Source organism: Astyanax mexicanus, chromosome 11 (genome assembly GCF_023375975.1).
Source record: "Astyanax mexicanus isolate ESR-SI-001 chromosome 11, AstMex3_surface, whole genome shotgun sequence".
Lineage (NCBI taxonomy): Eukaryota > Metazoa > Chordata > Actinopteri > Characiformes > Acestrorhamphidae > Astyanax > Astyanax mexicanus.
In genome coordinates, this window is record NC_064418.1 from 19,379,262 (window position 1) to 19,402,588 (window position 23,327).

Below are 23,327 nucleotides of genomic sequence, written 5' to 3' on the forward strand. Positions count from 1 at the left end.
CCTCCACACGCTGTATCTTTAGATTATTAGTTTATAGAACAGAACCTAGGCTGGAACAAGCCTTAATTCGAGAATTCGATATGTTTATATAATATTGAAATTTACCAAAAATGGATTCAAAATCAATGAAATCATTTAAATGTATGTATTTATTTATTTATGCTTAAAGGCTGTTTCATTTAAAAACGTAATATGTAATATGTAACCAGGAACCTGGTTTCCTGCTGTCGTACAGATTCCAATTTTTTTACAAATATAATTGCAATTATAATTCTAAAACATAGGACCAATTAACTTTTCAATGCACTAATTGTTCTTACCAGAAGAATGTGCATATATAATGGTCATACATTTACCAGTGTTATTAATTAAGCCCTGAGTAAAGTGTTGATTTAACACTGGCAAATTTAGTGTGCAAATACAAAGTATAGTAAACAGAGAAAAACATTTCTTTGGTTTGTGGTTATTTATAATAGAACCAGTAACTCAGGACTCAGCTTGTATGATACAATTATTTACTTTTTTTTTATTTTTTTTTTACTTTTTTTGTATAAGGCAAAGGCAAAAGTCCAACAACCTTTTTGTGTATAGAACATTCTGGTCTAGTTCTGTATAAAAAAGGAAATCCACCAAAAATTTTCCTTTTGAGCACTGTACAGATGGGCGTAGTGGTGTATTGCTATCTTGGCAATATAAAGCACAGCTACTCCACTGACTGATTAAACCCCTAAAAACAGTCACTAGTCATGTTCATTGTTATCTTGGTAATGCAGGTGCACAACATACAACAACAATTAACAGAATACAAAATAAAATAATATTGCCATTCCCGTAAATTACCTGTTCACTTACCTTCACATCATGAACGTGCAGGTCCGTTTTTTCTGCTCTGGATCTTAAAGATGCTCTGCTTTATATGCTTTCACATCACCTAATACATTCCCATGATAAGTAAATGCTTTTTGCGCATTTCAAGCTGCGCTAAACACACATTATGATAGCAACGTCACACTGACACACCCTAAATCAAACTGCGCGGTGCACGGTTGACGACTTGCCTATAGATCACTAAAATAGGGCCCTGAGTGTAATATTATACTCTTCAGTTATAAGAATAAACAGATAGGTATCTGTATTTCACATACATAAGACTGGATTTACACACACAAAGAAGAATGTTACCGGTTGACATTTGTTCTAGTGGAGGCTGATTTATTACCAAATTTGCATCGAGCAAATTGTAGGTTGTGGAGGACTAGCAGTCAGATGTTTTTTACCCTTTCTTTACTGCATTTAAGCTCATATAAATGGTTTCACTCGAAACATTATACATAAACCTAATTTAAATCAACAGAAATTGCATACAATATTTATTAAATCACATTGAACTGAGTTTCCCAGGGTGTGTAAATCTTACTTTCTCTTTTCACCTAAATATGAAAATGCATTTTGTTTTTAATTTGACTGCATTAATAGTATGGGTTTAAAATTAAAAATGTAAAACTTATAGAAAAAAATAAATAAATAAAATCTTTTTTTTTTTTCATTTTAAAATGGAATATTTAAGTGTGTTCTATGAACATTTCATCTATCCACAATAACAACTGCACAAGGGAAATAAGAAGCATTTTTGAACATTTTAAGTTTAACTAAAATGGTGGGGTGGGGGGTTCCTCTGGATGTTAAACTGTATTCCAGTCTTTACAGGGTATAGACTGTGGTCTTATGTAAGAGTATATGTACTGAATCTAACCTGAACTCAAACCCAAACCTCAGCAGCCCAAACTTCAGCTCTCCAGCTCTGGCCTTTTCTGTTTCTAATAAAAGCTGCAATGCCCCCCACAACAACAACAACAGCTAACGTTTTTTCTCCTTCTAGACACTTTAGTCCCCATAAAAGACCAAACACACACACAAGCTTCTCTGTGATGTTTTCGCCCTAATAAGTCTGGGGCCGCAGTGGGGGCGCATTAATTACCTGGGCTCCTATTACACACTGAAGCAGGGGTACAAGCATGTGGCACATCTATCACACTCTATCTCTCTCTCTCTCTCTCTCTCTCTCTCACATCCTGTTGTGAATTAAGTGAAAGGTCAGAATTTGAATGGCAGCTGAGATTTATTAATGTTTTACAGTATTTCCCGCTCTACAGTATTGTTTACTTTGTGTGTGATTTGTTTTACTGTTGCACTTGACTCTCCACTTCGGACCTGTAATTAGCACAACACAGTACTGTTGCAGACATAGGTGAATATTTATACTATTATCTGTAATTAATACTTTATGACAATAATGTACTAATATAATAAATGTTGAGATAGATGAGAAGCAAAATAATATAGCAAAATAAACTCATGATTAATTAAGAGCATATGACTACATGGCTACAAGAACACGTTTCACGCCTTTATGATAGCAAAGACACACTGACAGGTAAAATCAAGCTGTGCAGTGCACAGTTGTTAGATCGTTAAAATACAACCCTCATCCTGTCTGCACTGGCAATACATCAAGAAAACCTTATAATTCCTGAACCCCTTAATTATCAGCATACCCCATATAAACTCTGAAAACAGAAAACCCTGTTATTGGTATTTTATAATCCAGGCACATATAACAATACCAAGCACCATATATTGTTGACACTGAATCCAGTTTTAAGTATTCATCTTAAAATCTTAACAACCTGTAAGAAGCTGTATATTCCTCTAGTGTATAAGACACTGTGCCTACAGGCCAGTGTGACTGAACAGCGAAACTCAGAAAGAAAAAGGCTTTCATAAGTACAGCTCTGCCAGGCGTCAGATCAGGTTTTGGTTTCGTGTTGTCTGAGAGTGCGGGGAGTGTCTCTGTGTGGCGAAGCCAGCGGCACTAAAGGAAAACTGGTTAACCCAGAAAGCTGGTTTGGACCGGTATAAAGCCCCAGGGGAATGTTTCATTGCTTAGCATAGAGACACTCTGAAGATCCTAAATACTCAAAAAACTCACACACTGTGCAAAAGTCAGAGACCAAACTTTTTGTAATTGTTAGACAAAACACAATAAAAAGCAATAAAATACTTGGAGTGTTGATTTTTTATTGATGGGAAACAATTATTTTTACACAGAAGCCTGAACAAATAAATCTAATCTAATCAGCCATTGTTAGACTGTTTAAATCTGGAGGTCCTGTAGTCGGTCCATTGTTCTTAGAATACCTGCAGATTTTTATTAAGACTTATTAAGAACTTCTGAAACACTGGTTAACCCAGAAAGCTGGTTTGAACCAGAATTAAGCCTAGAGGCATTTCCTACACTTAACTTGTTCATGAGTATATATGACCATGAATGAGGCTAAATCCCACTGCGTTCAGGTATCGTCAGCCCTAAGCAGCACTTTAGGCCGAGGAGAAATAACCAACAAAAGTAGTAATGAAAAAATATATGTAACTTTCTTAAAATGTCACCTAGTGACAACAAAACAATACAAAAAAATGTCCACATATACTTTATCATTGGTTTGACATCACAAGGTCACATTTTAAGAACGTTAGATAGATTTGTTCATTACTTGTTTTGGCCAGTATCTTTCCTACAGCAGGTGGCATTAATGTTATGGCTGGGGTATTTTTATTGGTGAAATAAAGTTGAATTCCTGTTGAAATGTTGAGTCAACATAACTAATATCTAAGCGGGCATGGCCAAATAAGGTGGATATGCTTCCAAGAATATAGATAGAAGCTCTGTGGTAAAAATCTGAACCCTGATGAAGAGCTGAAGGCTGGGTAACATAAACAGGTCCACATTCTCTAACTGTAGTACAGGGTAGAAGGCAGGTGTTTCTTAATGATGTATGTACAAATACCCCTGCTGGATTCTGCACTAGAGGTCTGGAACTGTATTATTAATGAATGGCAGAAGCCTGTGAGAATGTAAACCCCTCAAAAAATGTAAATCAGTCACAACATGACAAAAATCCTGGAAGTCCATCTTAGTGATGCAACATTAATAAGTAACGTGTTAGCATGGAGAAGAATGTGTGCAGACGTTCCTTCACAATGACAGCGCTCTTGTTTTTGGCTTTGTTCACCACCATTATGATTAGACAGAAGAGACTTTTGTGGTCTTATGTTTTCATTTTAATATAAGTAACAGCTTTCTTGTTTGCATTAAACTAATATCCACTACATCCTTCGCCTGGAGTTATTTGCACAGGTGTTCCTGTGCTGCTTTTTTAATAAAGCCTCATACATAATGAAATAAAATGCAGTGAGACAGCCGCTGGCCACAGTCGTAGTCAGTTTAATCTCTTTGGCTTTGTTCTAGAAGGAATCAAGGCCTGGGTCTAGCAATAGTGTGTGGCTGTTTCATAGTAAAGGAAATGCAGATTATGTGCATGCAGTCTAAACCCACAAAAACACTAATTAAATAGACAGAGCAGGATGTTAGCATTCTGTTTTGTCTTTACTTCTACATGTGTTACAGTTTTTCCACATTGTTTACACAAAAAATGTGGAACTATGCACACAAATCCAAAAACCTGAAGCTCATGTGTCAAGTGACTCAAGTGACATGTGACTCCAAACAGCTAAACTCTAAACACAATTCCACATGTTCTCACTCAAATATCATTCTAAATCACAGCTTTGCAAATCACTAAACACAAATTGCATCATTTAGAAAACCTTGCTCACCTGAGAATCACTGACCTTCAGATACAAAACTCTAATTACCAAGTAGTCTCACACAAGTTGCAGCTATATAAACTTAATTAGAAGAAAGTTTCAATCATTTGTCAGAATATAAAAGAGGCCTCAAGTGACTGATACAGCCCTACTATATTGTCATCTGGGATAATGTAAGTTTCCACTGGGCAGCTCTGGTCAATGATTGGTTCTCTAAATCCACAGTTTGTTATGCTGCACCTTCTACCATATTCCCCATTTCTCAATCCAATAGAGGAATTCTTTTCTGCATGGAGGTGGAAAGTGTACAAACGCAGACCCCACGAGCGTGTGGCTCTACTTCATGTAATGGGGGAGGCATGTACTGACATCCATGCAGATGATTGCCAAAGATGGATTTGCCATGCAAGGCGTTTTTACCCCGCTGTTTGGATAGGGAGAATATTGCAGCTGATGTAGATGAGGTCTTCTTGCCTGACCGAGATCAGGGGTCTGATGAACAGTGATCTGTTTCTTTGCATTTTGCAATAAATACATTTTTGTTTCCTCTTTGTATGTGAACTGATTTTCCTCATCGTGTTTCTCATTGTACTTATATAGGTAAAAAAATTACAGTTTTGCAACATATTACATACATTACAGTTTTTTCCAAATGTTTAAACGCATTTCTAAAAACTTGGCTCAGTTTCTCAAAACTCTAAACACAAACTGAAAATGATTAACTCCTTTGTTGAAACTCTACAAATCTCCAGCAAAACTGATTCCTTCCACCAAAACAACACACAGCTATTTTATGCTTTTCTCTTACAGAGCATCAAATAAACACTGACAAGATCAATTCAGAGCACTGTTATCAGAAGTATTTGGTTTTGTTTTTGACTTCATGAGGCCGCTGTACAAATTCAAGTCCATGGAAATATGTTGGCTTTCTGTTGTTTTTATTTATTTACAAATGTAAGCTATATTTACTTTATGTAAAATGTTGCAAAACTGTAATTTTCACCTATTTTCACAATGAGAAACATGATAAGGAAAATTCACATACGAAGAGGACACAAAAATGTATTTATTGCAAAATACAAAGAAACAGATCACTGTTCATCAGACCCCTGATCTCGGTCAGGCCAGAGGACCTCATCTACATCAGCTGCAATATTCTCCCTCGACAAACAGCGGGGTAAAAACGCCTTGCATGGCAAATCCATCTTTGGCAATCATCTGCATGGATGTCAGTACATGCCTCCCCCATTACATGAAGTAGAGCCACACGCTCGTGGGGTCTGCGTTTGTACACTTTCCACCTCCATGCAGAAAAGAATTCCTCTATTGGATTGAGAAATGGGGAATATGGTGGAAGGTGCAGCACAACACACTGTGGATTTAGAGAACCAATCATTGACCAGAGCTGCCCAGTGGAAACTTACATTATCCCAGATGACAATATAGTAGGGCTGTATCAGTCACGTGAGGCCTCTTTTATATTCTGACAAATGATTGAAACGTTCTTCTAATTAAGTTTATATAGCTGCAACTTATTAACAAGTAGTGTGAGACTACTTGGTAATTAAGGTTTTGTATTAGAAGGTCAGTGATTCTCAGGTGACCAAGGTTTTCTAAATGATGAAATTTGTGTTTAGTGATTTGCAAAGCTGTGATTTAGAATGATATCTGAGTGAGAACATACAAAATTGTTTTTAGAGTTTAGCAGTTTGGATTCATGTTGACACATGAGCTTCATGTTTTTGGATTTGTGTGCATAGTTCCACATTTTTTGTGTAAACATTTGGGAAAAACTGTAAATATAGCTTACATTTGTGTAGTACTGTAAATGGGGGGGGGGGGGGGGGGGGGGGGGGGGTGTCCTACACCACACCAAATAAATAAAAACAACAGAAAGCCAACATATTTCCATGGACTTGTATGCATTTGAATTTGTACAGCGGCCTCATGAAGTCAAAAACAAAACCAAATACTTCTGATAACAGTGCTCTGAATTTATCTTGTCAGTGTTTATTTGATGCTCTGTAAGAGATAAGCATAAAATAGCTGTGTGTTGTTTTGGTGGAAGGAATCAGTTTTGCTGGAGATTTGTAGAGTTTCAACAAAGGAGTTAATCATTTTCAGTTTGTGTTTAGAGTTTTGAGAAATTGAGCCAATTTTATAGAAATGCGTTTAAACATTTGGGAAAAACTGAACGTCAGGAGACCCTCATCACATAACTCAACATAGCATTGTATGCATTTACATTTCTATAGTAGCCTCATGAAGTCAAAAACATAACCAGTTAATGATGATAGTGCTTTGAATTTATCTTGTAGTTGTTTATTTGATGCTCTGCAAGAGATGAGCATATAAATAGCTGTGTGTTGTTTTGGTGGAAAGAATCAGTTTTGCTACAGATTTGTAGAATTTCAACAAAGGAGTTAATCATTTTCAGTTTGTGTTTAGAGTTTTGAGAAACTGAGCCAAGTTTCTAGAAACGCGTTTAAACATTTGGGAAAAACTGTAATTGTTACCACTTCAATCTGAAGTAAGCACTATAAAAATACCACAGGTAAGACTCGGTTTACAACAACAGTGGAAGACACTACAGAGAGAGAAAGAGCTAGAGGAAGAGTTAGAGGGGGAGCAAGAGTGAAAGGGAAGGAAGAATGAAAGGTAGGGTGAGTAAGAGGGAGGAAGAGTGAGAGGGAGGGTGAGTGAGAGGAAGAGGGAGGAAGAGTGAGAGGGAGGAAAAGTGAGAGGCAGAAGGAGTGAGAGGGAGGGTGAGTGAGAGGGAGGGTAAGTGAGAGTGAGAGGAAGGAAGAGTGAGAGGGAGAGGGAGGAAGAGTGAGAGGGAGGAAAAGTGAAAGGGAGGTTGAGTGAGGGAGAATGAGTTAGAGGGAGGAAAAGTGAGAGGGAGGGTAAGTGAGAGGGAGGGTGACTGAGAGAAAGGAAGAGTGAGAGGGAGGGTGAGGGGAGGAAGAGTGAGAGAGAGGAAGATAAAAAGGGAGGGAGAGGGAGGAAGAGTGAGAGAGAGGAAGAGTGAGAAGGGGAAGGAGTGAGAGGGAGGCTGAATTAGAGTGAGAAAGAGTGAAAAGGAGAAAGAGTGAGAGGGAGAAAGAGTGAGAGGAAGAGTGAGATGGAGAAAGAAAGAGAAGGAGAAAGGAAGGAGAATGAGTGAGAGGGAGCGTGAATTAGAGTGAGAAAGAGTGAGATGAAGGAAGCGTGAGAGGGTGAATGAGAGGAGGAAGAGTGAGAGAAAGGAAGAGTGAGAGGGAGGGTGAATGAGAGGAAGAGTGAGGGGGGTGACTGAGAGAAATGAATAGTAAGAGGGAGGGTGAGTGAGTAGGAGAAAGAGTGAGAGGGAGGGTGAGTAAAAGAAAAAGAGTGAGAGGGAGGGTGAGTGAGAGGGAGGGTGAGTGAGAGGCAGGGTAAGTGAGAGTGAGAGGAAGGAAGAGTGAGAGGGAGGAAAAGTGAGAGGGAGGAAGAGTGAAAGGGAGGGTGAGTGAGAGGCAGGGTAAGTGAGAGTGAGAGGAAGGAAGAGTGAGAGGGAGGAAAAGTGAGAGGGAGGAAGAGTGAAAGGGAGGGTGAGTGAGAGGGAGGAAGAGTGAGAGGGAGAAGGAGTGAGAGGGAGGGTGAGTGAGAGGGAGGAAGAGTGAGAGGGAGAAGGAGTGAGAGGGAGGGTGAGTGAGAGGGAGGAAGAGTGAGAGGGAGAAGGAGTGAGAGGGAGGGTGAGTGAGAGGGAGGAAGAGTGAGAGGGAGAAGGAGTGAGAGGGAGGGTGAGTGAGAGGGAGGAAGAGTGAGAGGGAGAAGGAGTGAGAGGGAGGGTGAGTGAGAGGGAGGAAGAGTGAGAGAGAGGGTGAGTTAGAGTGAGAAATAGTGAAAGGGAGAAAGAGGGAGAGGGAGGAAGTGTGGGATGAAGGAAGAGTGAGAGGGAGGGTGAATGAAAGGAGGAAGAGTGAGATGGAGGAATAGTGAGAGGGAGACAGAGAGGAAGAGTGAGAGGGTGAGGGAAAAGGAGGAAGAGTGAGATGGAAGGAAGTGTGAGAGGGAGGAAAAGTGTGATTGTGGGAAAGTGAGAGGGAAGGAAGTGTGAGAGCAAGAATGATATATGTAGACTGTAAATATCACAAAAAAAATCACCATGTTCATGTATCTCCAAATATTTATGTGCATGTGATCCATCTGAAGAATTTGATATTATTAATTATGTTATTTTACTATTTTTAGTACTACTTTTGTATTATGTTAAAGCTTACTAAGTAGTAGCAAATGTTTGATTATGATAATGTCATATGTAGTTTTGGTTGCAGTGTGTCATTTTGCAGGATATATGAGGTGATTTGCAGTTTGGGTTTGTGGTTTTGTGAATTGTGTAAAGTATTTTAATAAAACCAGCCTAGTTTACAAAATTGTGTTTTAGCTATTAAAAAAAACTGCAACTAGTTTAAGCATAACAGTAAATGAAGTGGCCATATTTGTCTAGCAGAATTACCACCATGTTAGTAAATCACCTCAAATCGCTTTACACCAAAATGTTAATGACTTTGAGGAGTTTGTTACACATCACATAGGGTTCTCACACCTTCACACAGGAACATACATGCCTGTGTGTGTCTGCGGGTGTCATGGAATGGTTTCTTACTCTAAATGAGCAGGTGGGACTGATCCCATTCTGCTCCTCCCCACCCTGAGGACTACCCCTACCCTTAAACACTGAATACCAGCTCAGCCCTCACACGCAATACCTGAGTAACTCAGCTGGGATGTGACAGGTGTGTGTGTGTGCGTGTGAGACAAAGAGAGAGAGAAAGAAAAAAACAGAGTGACAGAGAGAAAAAAAGATTAAGAAAAATAAGAATAATAAAAAACAAGTCAAGTCATTTCAGTCATAGGTAAATAGCATTATTTATAACGTGTCAGATAGTGGGTGCAGGTGAATTATGGGAGCTGTAGTGAGGGCTCATAGTGGGTGCAGGTGAATTATGGGAGTTGGAGTGAGGGCTCATAGTGAGTGCAGGTGAATTATGGGAGTTGGAGTGAGGGCTCATAGTGAGTGCAGGTGAATTATGGTAGTTGAAAGAGGACTGGTAATGGGTGCAGGTGAATTATGGGAGTTGGAGTGAGGACTGATAGTGGGTGCAGGTGAATTATGGTAGTTGAAAGAGGACTGATAGTGGGTGCAGGTGAATTATGGGAGTTGGAGTGAGGACTGATAGTGGGTGCAGGTGAATTATGGGAGTTGTAGTGAGGGCTGATAATGGGTGCAGGTGAATTATGGGAGTTGGAGTGAGGGCTGATAGTGGGTGCAGGTGAATTATGGTAGTTGAAAGTGGACTGATAGTGGGTGCAGGTGAATTATGGGAGTTGTATTGAGGGCTGATACTGGGTGCTGGTAAATTATGGCAATTGGAGTGAGGGCTGATAGTGGGTGCAGGTGAATTATGGGAGTTGTAGTGAGGGCTGATAGTGTGTGCAGGTGAATTATGGGAGTTGTACTGAGGGCTGATAGTGGGTGCAGGTGAATTATAAAAGTTGTAGTGAGGGTCTGATAGTGGGTGCCGGTGAATTATGGGAGATGGAGTGAGGGCTGATAGTGGGTGCAGGTGAATTATGGGAGATGGAGTGAGGGCTGATAGTGGGTGCAGGTGAATTATGGGAGTTGTAGTGAGGGCTGATAGTGGGTGCAGGTGAATTATGGGAGTTGGAGTGAGGACTGATAGTGGGTGCAGGTGAATTATGGGAGTTGTAGTGAGGGCTGATAATGGGTGCAGGTGAATTATGGGAGTTGGAGTGAGGGCTGATAGTGAGTGCAGGTGAATTATGGTAGTTGAAAGAGGACTGATAGTGGGTTCAGGTGAATTATCGGAGTTGGAGTGAGGGCTGATAGTGGGTGCAGGTGAATTATGGGAGTTGTAGTGAGGGCTCATAGTGGGTGCAGGTGAATTATGGGAGTTGTAGTGAGGGCTGCTAGTGGGTGCAGGTGAATTATGGGAGTTGGAATGAGGGCTGATAGTGGGTGCAGGTGAATTATGGGAGTTGGAATGAGGGCTGATGGTGGGTTCAGGTGAACTATGGGAGTTGGAGTGAGGGCTGATAGTGGGTGCAGGTGAATTGTGGGAGTTGGAGTGATGGTCTGATAGTGGGTGCAGGTCAATTATGGGAGTTGTATTGAGGGCTGATACTGGGTGCTGGTAAATTATGGCAATTGGAGTGAGGGCTGATAGTGGGTGCAGGTGAATTATGGGAGTTGTAGTGAGGGCTGATAGTGTGTGCAGGTGAATTATGGGAGTTGTACTGAGGGCTGATAGTGGGTGCAGGTGAATTATAAAAGTTGTAGTGAGGGTCTGATAGTGGGTGCCGATGAATTATGGGAGTTGTAGTGAGGGTCTGATGGTCAGTGCAGGTGAATTATGGGAGTTGGAGTGAGGTCTGATAGTGGGTGCAGGTGAATTATGGGAGATGGAGTGAGGGCTGATAGTGGGTGCAGGTGAATTATGGGAGTTGGAGTGAGAGTCTGATAGCAGGTGCAGGTGAATTATGGGAGTTGTAGTGAGGGTCTGATAGTGGGTGCCGATGAATTATGGGAGTTGTAGTGAGGGTCTGATGGTCAGTGCAGGGGAATTATGGGAGTTGTACTGAGGGCTGATAGTGGGTGCAGGTGAGTTATAAAAGTTGTAGTGAGGGTCTGATAGTGGGTGCCGATGAATTATGGGAGTTGTAGTGAGGGTCTGATGGTCAGTGCAGGTGAATTATGGGAGTTGTACTGAGGGCTGATAGTGGGTGCAGGTGAGTTATAAAAGTTGTAGTGAGGGTCTGATAGTGGGTGCCGGTGAATTATGGAAGTTGTAGTATGGGCTGATAGTGGGTGCAGGTGATTTATGGGAGTTGGAGTGAGGGCTGATAGTGGGTGCTGGTAAATTATGGGAGTTGGAGTGGGAGCTGATACTGGGTGCAGGTGAATTATGGGAGTTGTAGTGAGAGCTGATAGTGGTTGCAGGTGAATTATGGGAGTTGTAGTGAGGGCTCATAGTGGGTGCAGGTGAATTATGGGAGTTGGAATGAGGGCTGATAGTGGGTGCAGGTGAATTACAGGAGTTGGAGGTCTGATAGTGGGTGCAGGTGAAATATGGGAGTTGTAGTGAGGTCTGATGGGGTGTGCAGGTGAAATATAGTTGTAGTGAGTTCTGATAGTGGGTGGAGGTGAATTATGGAAGTTGGAGTGAGGGCTGATAGTGGGTGCAGGTGAATTATGGGAGTTGTAGTGAGGGCTGATAGTGGGTGCTGGTAAATTATGGGAGTTGGAGTGAGGGCTGATAGTGGGTGCTGGTGAATTATGGGAGTTGGACTGAGGGCTGATAGTGGGTGCAGGTGAATTATGGGAGTTGTAGTGAGGGCTGATAGTGGGTGCAGGTGAATTATGGGAGTTGTAGTGAGGGCTGATAGTGGGTGCAGGTGAATTATGGGAGTTGTAGTGAGGGCTGATAGTGGGTGCAGGTGAATTATGGGAGTTGTAGTGAGGGCTGATAGTGGGTGCAGGTGAATTATGGGAGTTGTAGTGAGGGCTGATAGTGGGTGCAGGTGAATTATGGGAGTTGTAGTGAGGGCTGATAGTGGGTGCTGGTAAATTATGGGAGTTGGAGTGAGGGCTGATAGTGGGTGCAGGTGAATTATGGGAGTTGTAGTGAGGGCTGATAGTGGGTGCAGGTGAATTATGGAAGTTGGACTGAGGGCTGATAGTGGGTGCAGGTGAATTATGGGAGTTGTAGTGAGGGCTGAAAGTGGGTGCTGGTGAATTATGGGAGTTGGAGTGAGGGCTGATAGTGGGTGCAGGTGAATTATGGGAGTTGGAGTGAGGGCTGATAGTGGGTGCAGGTGAATTATGGGAGTTGGAGTGAGGGCTGATAATGGGTGCAGATGAATTATGGGAGTTGGAGTGAGGGCTGATAGTGGGTGCAGGTGAATTATGGGAGTTGGAGTGAGGGCTGATAGTGGGTGCTGGTAAATTATGGGAGTTGGACTGAGGGCTGATAGTGAGTGCAGGTGAATTATGGGAGTTGGAGTGAGGTCTGATGGGGTGTGCAGGTGAAATATAGTTATAGTGAGTTCTGATAGTGGGTGGAGGTGAATTATGGGAGTTGTGGTTGTAGCGGGTGAATTATAGAAGTTGTAGTGAGTGTCTGATAGTGGGTGCAGGTGAATTATGGGAGTTGGAGTGAGAGTCTGATAGTGGGTGCAGTTGAATTGTGGGAGTAGGAGTGAGGGCTGATACCAGGTGCAGGTGAATTATGGGAATTGGAGTAAGGGGTAATAGTGGGTGCAGATGAATTATGTCTGTTTAATATTACCACACACAGCCTTGTTCACTGTCCACACTGTGTAGTTTCTCTGGAACAGAGCATGTAACAACATTTAACAACAAAAAAACCCACTTTCAACAAAACTTCTAAATATAATTATCTTTAAACATTTAAAAGTTATTTGCCACCTTTACTTCAGGGCTTCATATGAAGTAATGTTTTTTGTGGATTCTGCTTTTTCAGCTGTGTTAACCAGCTTTATAAGTTTTCTAATGAGATTAATAAACTGAGTCAGGTACAGATAGTCAAGATTCAAATGTCCTTTTATTTATTTAAATGATTATTAATGGAAATAAAAATATAAAATGTTTCCATATCATTAGATAGCACACTCAAATGCACTTTCTATCCATAAGATAGCAAACACAACTTCAGTTCATTTTGCAGATATCTCAGTTTGGTCCCATAATAAAGCTGTTCCTTGGAATCGCCCACACAGGTCTTAGGTAATATTTGGACGTGTCATGGTAGGAGTTATATCCTGACAATAACCTGTATTTACTAAATTAAATCACTCTCCTGCATTGAATGCGAAAGTTAATACTGGATTTCTTTCAGTCATTTTTCTGCTTACATAGACAATTATATCTGTTGTGTGTTTCTGAGTTGATGAACTCACATTTCTCATTTGCTCCTGTCACCATCTATTTGCATACTGAGTGTCTCATTAGTATGTAGGCATTCTCCCCATCTGGGTTTACTAAACATTAATTTTGAGTGTAATAAATTGTAGTTGTTAATAATCCTCAAGTGTAAGTAAACTATACTAAAAACATTGGTTAATACAAGAGTCTCTAATGTTAATACTGTCTGTATGTGTTTGTCCTTTTTCAGGAAGACAATGAGATTCCCACCACAGTGCTATCTAAGGATTCCAATGCAGATATCGCCTCAACTTCTGTCCTGGATGATGTACCTGCTTCTCCACCCGCTTCAGCCATGGACACCAACCATTCCCACGATGAAGGCCTGCAGACCATCAGCCTGTCCTCCGAAGAAGACGAGGGAGCCGCCAGCCCCCTGGCAGAGGGAAGCACCGAGCCCCTGGGTGAGCTCCATGAGGAGGACCTCCTCCCTGGCATGGGGTCCGACCGTCAGGAGCGCTCCCGGGCCGACAAGTTCAAGCGCTCCAGCCTGAAGAAGGTGGACAGCCTGAAGAAGGCATTCTCCAAAAGCAGCATTGAGAAGAAGATCAACAAACTGGTGCCTCCAGAAAGACGTGAGAAGATCAAGAAGAGCTTCACACCCAACCACCCCAAAAGCCCCACCACCAAAAGCTCCTCCTTCCGCATCTCACCCATGACCTTCAATGTCAAGAAGGTGCGGGATGGCGATGGAGAAGCTGCTCAGCCTGAGAGCTCACCGACCTCCCTGACCACCGTCAGCATCCCCACTATGGGAGGGCTGGACGGAGAGGTGCCTGTGGCCGAAGTGCACGTGGAAGAAGAGAAGGCTAATGGGAAGGAGCCCAGTACCTCCACACCGGGCAGTGCGGATGGTGGCCTCTCCGTAACAGAGGATGCAGACCTTGACAATGGTCCCACAGCTACACTTGCAGAGGAGGAGGTTCTGCAGGATCAGGAGGAGGATGATGAAGATGATCATGAAGATGGCGCTGATGAAAACAGAGGAGCCGGTGAAGAAGAAGAGGAGGAGGAGTCCAGGCCTGAACCAGCATCCACAATGTCAGCCGCCACCCCCGCTGTGGCAGTCCAGCAGGCCTCTTAGATACACTAGGTGTAGCACCACTAGTGCTCCAGCTGTTCTAAAATCCTTGATATAAGAGCTACCCCTCTGTTAAAGCCAGTTAATATGTGGCTAATATAAGAGATCATCTGTTTAAAAATAAGAATAACCCATATTTCTGTAAACTATAAGATATTTACTTTCCATAACTGGGATTTTTTATATGGTAATGGGTGAATACACTTAAAAAAAGTATATTGTAATAATAATAATGTTCTGCCTCACTTTATAGAGTAGTGTTTCTCAGTCCAGTTCCTAAAGATAGCTAGGTGATGCCACATTTTTGGCCAATTCCAGCTCCCATAACACTTAGAGTGAATACAGTAACCTAACTCGGGTCTGGCCCAGAACAATTGCACCAAGACCTGCGAGAGGACTGGTTCGATTGCATCTGCAAGCAGTCTCTAAAATGAACAGCTTTTTTTTTATTTACATCAAAACACAGCAATATGAGTGTTATTACCTAAAAAAACCACATATGATTTGAACAGATGCAAATACACATACACAAAACGCAACAAGGAGTTCTCATTTTTAACTAAGTATGTTATATGCTGTGAGCCAAGCTGAAGAACAAAGTGTAGTTCCAGATTTCTCCTGGATGCCCTCAGTCAGCATGTGTATATATGTTAAGTTCTGTCAGCAGCTCACCTGATTTACCACATTTATTAATTTACCAAACCAGTTGTTGATATGATGAGAACTAAAAATAACTCTATTAAAGATAAGAAAAAAAAAAAAAAAAAGATAAGAAGATGTTTTAAGGACAACAGTGCTGAAAAATCAGTGCTTTTTGCAAAATTGCTATTTGCATTTATTGTAATGCTAGTGTATCACTGATAAGACACTATATATAATAAGTGTCCTATCTGTGAAGTTAGTGTTTATAAATGTTAAACAATCAATGGATTTCCTCTTTAGGAATGCGACTGCATGTACAGAAAAATCTGAAAGCTGTTTCAGGAAGAAAAAGTACAGATACTTTAAAAGGCAGTGTTTCAAAGTTGGGGCAGTAAAGTGTTTACTACTCCGTTATGTAGCCATTCCTTCCAAGAACATTTAAAAGATGTTTAGTCACTGAGAATAAAGTAATGAAGTGTTTCAGGTGTTGTTTTGAACCATTCTTTCTGCAAACGCGTCTTAAGGTGTGTAACGGTACAGCATCACCAATCCCAGTAACCTCATCTTCCGCAGACATGCTTTTGAAATGTGAGCAGCACGTGGTTTTGCATTGCCTTGTTAAAAAATGTATGGACATGAAATGCATTCATGGAATTTTTTTGTGTTATCTGTTGATCAAATGATGGGTCTTGATACAATGAATTAAATGGAGTTGTGCAGGTGAAACATAAAAAAAACATGGGTTTATAATGCCTACAATTAAATTAAATGCGCAGGATTGCACTTTTCTGTTTGCTTTTCTGATTTGCGGTTGTGCAGGTGTGCTACTGGGCCTGAGGACTGAGAAACAATGTGTTTCTGTAAATGGTGTATCCCAAATTTTGTATATAACTTTAGATCTTTTTTGCATGTAGGCTATTTTATTGCCCTGTGTATTACTTTATTAAACAGATTGCCCACTAGTAAGATAATAAGTTAATATAATTCATACAGAATTGATATAGACTGTAGAGATAACTGTAGAATTAGTATGTTTTTTGTGGGAGATAACTAAAATACTCAGCTGCGATGTTCAGGAAGGCGAGTGAACCGAATCACACTAACAAGATTTATCATCTCAGAGAGTTTCTCATAATGTTGGTCGGGGTTCACATTTTATTTTTGCCACAATATAACAGACAATTTAGTATGCGCTACTATGTTGGTGATATTTTGGTGTTTTATAAAATGTATTAAAGTATCTAGCACATGTCCTGGATGTCTTGCTTGTTTGTTTGTTGGAGATAATAGAAGTATGGATGCATCTTGGAAAAACACTTGAACCACTTGAATGTCTCTGCTAAAACTCAACCAGTTATAAAGGTAGAGGTGTCTATGAGATGTCTGAGAGGAATGTGCCTGAAAGCTCACATACACACTCATAAACTAACCTACACATATTAGGTACAGTATGGCTGCTTTCACACTGCAGGGACAAACAGTCACTGTGATTGTGTTGTACTGTTCATCTGGTAATGTTTTTTTTCCCATTTGCTCTGTTGTGTTCCTTAATCAGGAGCAGAAAGTTCATGGTGTCCAGTCAGTGTTGGTCATTGGATGTGTCCAGTCTTATTCCTGCATGTTAACTTATAAAATAGAGTATGCAAACTAAATACAAACTGGGGAACTGACCCAGATTTATTTCTAGATACTGGCTGCATCCAACACTGATACTGTTAAATTAGCATGCTGATGACCAGGTTAATTCAACATCACTAGCATTTAGGCTTGTCCCACATACAGACCACACCTGACATCACTTTTACTTTCTTAGCATTTAGGCTAAAGACCATGTCCAACATCGCTACTGAGTTAGCATGCTGGCGACCAGGTTCATCTACCTTTAATACTACACTGTTAATATGCTGGAAATGGGCCACGGTGTTAGCCCGCTGTCTATAGGCATAGTACAACATCAATTCCACAGTGTTATCACTGTGGCTAAGAGCCTCATGCTACATTACTGGTGAGCTGTTAGCATGCAGGCTATGGGCCTCATTCAACATTAACTACACAGCATTAGTCCACCAGCTTTAGCTCTCATCTGACATCTACTACAGCGGCATTAACAGGCTGACTACAGGTTTTATCCCACATCACTAGTTATGTTGGTATTCTAGCTACAGTCATCACCAGAGGTGGAAAGTAACAAATTACATTTACTCACATTACTGTAATTGAGTAGATTTTATGAGTAATTTGTAATTGTTTAAGTAGTTTCTAAAATAAGGAATTTAACTTTTACTCAATTACATTTTGACACAAGTAATTTCCTTCGCTACATTAGAAAACTCCCAATTACTGAGTAAAAATAAAATGCTGGGAAAAAAAACAATTGTCTGAATAAAAAAAATAAATTGACGCGGATGCGCTGGCGCAAGGATGCTTGCGCATGGAATAACGAGGCAAGCACGTCCTCATAATAAATTATCTACATTTATAACCTAAAGCTTATTAATACTGTATTGTTATAGTTAAATAATACAGTGTTTAGATTTTGCGAGGCATCTCTACCCGCCAATATTCGGAATTTATATTGCAATTTTGATAAATCCGATAATTTATTCCAATATTTTAAATGTGTTTTAGATGTGACCAAATGTAATTGTAAGATGTAGGACAAATTATATCACCATATTACATTAAAAACCTATTATCCTTTTTATATAATTAATTTGTAAGCCTAATATAAATTAATGGGAGAGTAAAACGGGTGTTGTTGAAAGTATTTCTTTAAAACCAGTTATAAAAAAAATATAACTGCTGAGCACCATAAGCTCTCCCGGCTGGACGCGTCACGCATTGCTGGCGCCGAAGGCTAGGCTGTGCGTAGCTACGCCTCCACGGCAAAATCTGCACACTGTATGATAACTGTAACACTAGAGCACTAGAGCAAGATATACATGTAAATAACTGATAATAATCCCAGCAGCCCTGTAACAGATCATCTTAACAGAGCTTCTTAAACTGGCCACCCAGTTAGCCTTCTTTTCCTATTTAATATTATCATTTTATTCCCGCTATTTTTTTACAGTGCTCTGGCGTACCTTCAGTGTCACTTTCCTCTTCAGGCAAATTTTTATTTGAGATTGTGCTGTGCTCTTCATCCTGAAAGGTGCTGAGATCATGTATTTAGAATTGAACTGGTTGAATTGGTTATCTTTGCAGATTTTACGATTAAGCTGTGTTTAACATATTCTCCTAATAATGATTATTATGGCTAAAACGCGCAAAGTCCTACAAGTTATTTAGTTCTACAGTGCCCGTCTTTATTTCGTTATATACAACTAAACAAGCACTGCCTAACATGAGTCTTTGTTCGGCTTTATATCTTGCTGTGTTCTGAGTGAAATATAAATATAAAGCGTTATTTACACAAAAAAAAATAACGGACAGTGCAGTAACCTCTGCCGGGCAGTCAGAAAAAAAAACATGTAAATGGCAGTTAAAGCAAAGAAAAAGTAAAAAAAAATAATGAACTCTAAAACTATAAAAATACGATTTATTGTCACCTATATGACCATATCTTTTTAACAGTAAAGAAAAAAATGCATCTTAGAAACCTATGCCACTTGTTCTTAAAAATGTTTTATGCGCTGGTAAATACTGCCTGAAAGTGTCACGAATGACCCAGGCAGGGAGACGAGGAGGCGGACACAGGTGCAGGTAAGGGCGATATAAATAAATTTATATATAAATAAATAAATATAAATAAATTTATTAAATAAATAACAAAGAAAGACAAAGAAACAAGTAAACATGTAACACTAAACAAAGAAACACAAATAACCAAAAACCAAAACAAACGAGCGATAATAATAAACAAACCAAACAGGGCAGGGAAATATAAACAAGGGAATAAACTAATAAACACAAAGCAGGGGTATATACAAGGAACTAGGGAACACGGAAATAAACAGGAAACTAGAAACATAAAACTAGAGATAAACACAGAGACTAAGGCGCGAGGAACAGAGGCAATGAAACACAGAGAAAGACGAACGACAGGGGAAGGTGCAAAGACCGACGGAGGACAAGGTGGCAGAGGAGGGCTATTTAACACACAAGGGAAGTGGAAACACCTGGGGCTAGGGGGCGGAGCTACAAATTGACACAGGTGGAAAAGTACTGGAACAGAACACAGGGGCACAGGTCACGTGGAAAAGACACACAGAGACACGAGACAGGGCTAAGACCTGACAGAAAGGTCCAAATTATTATGTGGAATAATAGTTTTAATTATAAAAACGATTCAATTTATGATTTACTGTACTTTCCATCAAATAATTAAAAGTAACTATGTAACTTTTACTCAAAGTACATTTTAAATTGAGTACTTTTTTACTTTTTCTGGAGTAGATTTTTAGATGGGTACTTTTACTTTTACTTGAGTAGAATTTTAGCAAAGTAAAGATACTTTTACTTAATTACAATTTTTTAGTACTTTTTCCACCTCTGCTAGTGTGTCTTACAGACCCGGGGTGTTCATGTTTTTCCAGCCCTGTTCTGCACTCTCAACAATGTAATTGGGACTGAGGAGCACCAATTCAGAGGCTGAGGCCTCGTGCCCACGCACACACGCGCCAGGCGAGAAAAGCACATTCCTGTTCTGATGGATTGCTCCCAGTCCATTTTCCACGGGGTGAAGATGAGAGAGGTGGTGACTGTCTGTCTGCAGGGATTGATGGCATATTTTCCACTGAGGAGTTGGGGCATGGAGGACCCTCATGCTCCACAGGTGTTCAGCCTTTAAAGCTCAGTAAGTCGGCCGCCCGACTTACTGATGCTACAGTTATATTCCACACAAGCACTCAAACGAGTGATCTGCATATGGAGATAGACTAATCGTAACAATACAATTATACATTAAGTAACATTTTACAATAAGGGTATATAAATTAACAGTACATCTCACATTAACAGTATATCTCAAATAATTATTAACTGACACAAGTTAATACCTTATTAATTAATTATTAAACGTTTAACTAATGTCTTAATTAATTATTATTTACATTTATTAACATTCTTAAGCCTTTTTATATATACGTCAATTATTATTTATTATTTAAGACATTACTGAACCATTTAGCATTGTTTACTGATGTCTTTGGTATTGTTGTGACCCATATTGTATAAGTGTTACCTGATGATTTAAACCGATTCATTTAAGTTTAAACAGTTGCTTGAACATTGCACAATTTTGTTCTTTCCAAATGACAATGGAATGTACAGGGTATATGCAGAACACGAGCCCTTTAAATTCAGAACTACATTTTTTTGTTTGTTTGTTTTTATAAGTTTATGTATTATAATTGCCAGAGAGAACTTTTATCTGTGTGCCGATTTCTCCGGACTCATTTTTGGCATACTGGATTGTAATTTAGTGGACAGAGTGTTTGTGAAAGAGCGAAGGTGAGTATTCCTTCCAGACAAAGATTGTGCTCTGTCTCATTTTTAACATCTAACACATGTGAGACTGGCAGCCAAGCTCTCTGTCTTCCTCTCTCTCTCTCTCTCTCTCTCTTTTCATCTCTTACTCATCTCTTTCTCTCTCCTCTTCCTCTCTTACTCTACTCTTCCTCTTCTCTTTCTCCCACTCTTCTTTTTCTTCTCCCTCTCTCTCCCACTTTACTCTTCCATAATCTCTCCTTCCCTCACACTCTACTCTCTCTTTTCTCTCCCACCCTCTCTTTCCCTCTCTACTCTCTTTCCCTCTCTACTCTTCTCTCTCCCTCTCCTCTCAATAACTCTCCATCTCCATCTCCTTCTCTCGCACTCTACACTCTCTCGTCTCTTGTTTTTCTCTGTCTATACTCCCTCTCTTGTCTCTTTCTTTCTTCTCTCTTCTCTCCCTCATTCTCCTCTATCTCCCTCCCCTCCTCCCACTCTCACTCTCCTTTCCCTTTTCTCTCACTCTCCTTCTCTCTGCTCTCTCGCTCTTATTCTTTCCTCCTCCTCTCGCTCTCCCCCTCCTTCGCTCTTCTCTCTCTATCAATCTCTCCTCTCTCATTCTCACTCCTCTTGCTCTTTCCTTCTCTCCATCCTTGTGTTTCTCTCCCTCTCTCTATCTCTCTTTGCCAGTCATAGCCCGCCCACTCAGCAGTCACTGTAAATATTTTGCATGTGCGTTGTTTTGGGAAGGCCCTGTTTGGGATGAACAGTGATTGCAGGTGCTGCTGTAGATCCTAACTCCTAAAAGAGCAGAGCTCGGCTCCTGAGTAAGAGTATCTATTTGAGACACAAGTAGTAAAAATGTAATGAAATGTAACTCCTTGTGTGTAGCTCTGCCTCAGGGTTAATTGGCACTACCTGTTTAATACCTGGGTGTGGTCGAAAAAAACAGTCGAAACAAACAGCAGAGCGAGTTCTGTCATGTGAAGCTACATAGTAAAACTGAAGCAGTGTCTGAGGTAATGTAGAGGAGAGCAGGGCACACCATAGCATTAGTATTACCATACAGCACTTCTAGAGTCTGTTGTGGCCCAACCCACAGATTTCACTATTCATCGATTACTGTACACATCTTGTTAGATATTATTTACACATTAGCTGTAGCTTGGAACTATGGCCGTTAGCATTTGCTTGAGCTGCTAACTGCAAACCCTAAAACTTAGTAATGTAACCAGCACAGTGCGATCCATCTGCTATCAAACCCCTGAACCAAATAATCTAACCTGCTCAGTGCCGTCCATCTGTTATCAAACCCCAGAACCTACTTATCTAACCAGCACAGCACCATCTATCTGTTATCAAACCCCAGAACCTACTTATCTAACCAGCACAGCACCATCCATCTGTTATTAACCCCAGAACCTACTAATCTAACCAGCACAGCACTATCCATCTGTTACCAAACCCCAGAACCTACTAATCTAACCAGCACAGCGACATCCATCTGTTATCAAACCCCAGAACCTACTAATCTAACCAGCACAGCACCATCCATCTGTTATCAAACCCCAGAACCAACTAATATAACCAGCACACCATCCATCTGTTATCAAACCCCAGAACCTACTAATCTAACCATCACAGCGACATCCATCTGTTATCAAACCCCAGAACCTACTAATCTAACCAGCACAGCACCATCCATCTGTTATCAAACCTCAGAACCTACTAATCTAACCAGCACAGTACCATCCATCTGTTATCAAACCCCAGAACCTAATAATCTAACAGCACAGCACCATCCATCTGTTATCAAACCCCAGAACCTACTAATATAACCAGCACACCATCCATCTGTTATCAAACCCCAGAACCTACTAATCTAACCAGCACAGCGCCATCCATCTGTTATCAAACCCCAGAACCTACTAATCTAACCAGCACAGTACCATCCATCTGTTATCAAACCCCAGAACCTACTAATCTAACCAGCACAGCACCATCCATCTGTTACCAAACCGCAGCATTCAGTTCGGAAAACAGTTACCATCACCAGCTTAGCTGTTAGCCATTATGGGTAATCCTCAAATATGTTTAATTTTATTTGGACTATTTTATTTATTTAGATTCACTAAGTCTTTTTTTTGGTCATATATCTAAATTATCTTAATATTTGCATTTTTACACATTTTAAGCAGGGCTGGTGTATTATATTATTACAGAGCACCATATTTCAGATATTAATGTAAAACATGTGTAGTTTACTATTAACAGTTTTTACTGTTAAGGATCGTTTACCAGTACTTTAGATATTTTTTATACAGCAACACATCTACAACATACAATTAACCAAATATTTCACTTCCTGCACAAAAGGTAATGTTGTTGTCACAACACAAAAACCTGGATCAACATCAACTATTTCTATTAAAACACTAACAAATGTTCTCTGCCTTATGTAGTCAATCCCAGTGCAGCCACTCTCCAATTACTAAAAACTAGTGACATTACAGAAACAAC

At 40.3% G+C, this 23,327-nt stretch overlaps 1 protein-coding gene and 1 long non-coding RNA gene across 2 annotated transcripts in view; both read left to right on the top strand.

Moving 5' to 3' along the window:
- Positions 1-16,625, top strand: part of cavin2a (caveolae associated protein 2a) — a 48,233-nt gene extending 31,608 nt beyond the window's left edge. Inside the window, exon 2 of the mRNA XM_015602889.3 lies at positions 13,842-16,625. Within this exon, the coding sequence (XP_015458375.3) occupies positions 13,842-14,735 (894 nt within the window). The 3' untranslated portion in view covers positions 14,736-16,625. The remainder of the gene's footprint in view (positions 1-13,841) is intronic.
- On the top strand, positions 10,347-13,365 carry LOC125805000 (uncharacterized). The gene is made up of 3 exons (XR_007441214.1): positions 10,347-10,588; positions 11,648-11,689; positions 11,732-13,365. It is a non-coding gene; the product is annotated as an uncharacterized LOC125805000 (long non-coding RNA).
- Positions 16,626-23,327: the final 6,702 nt, after the last annotated feature.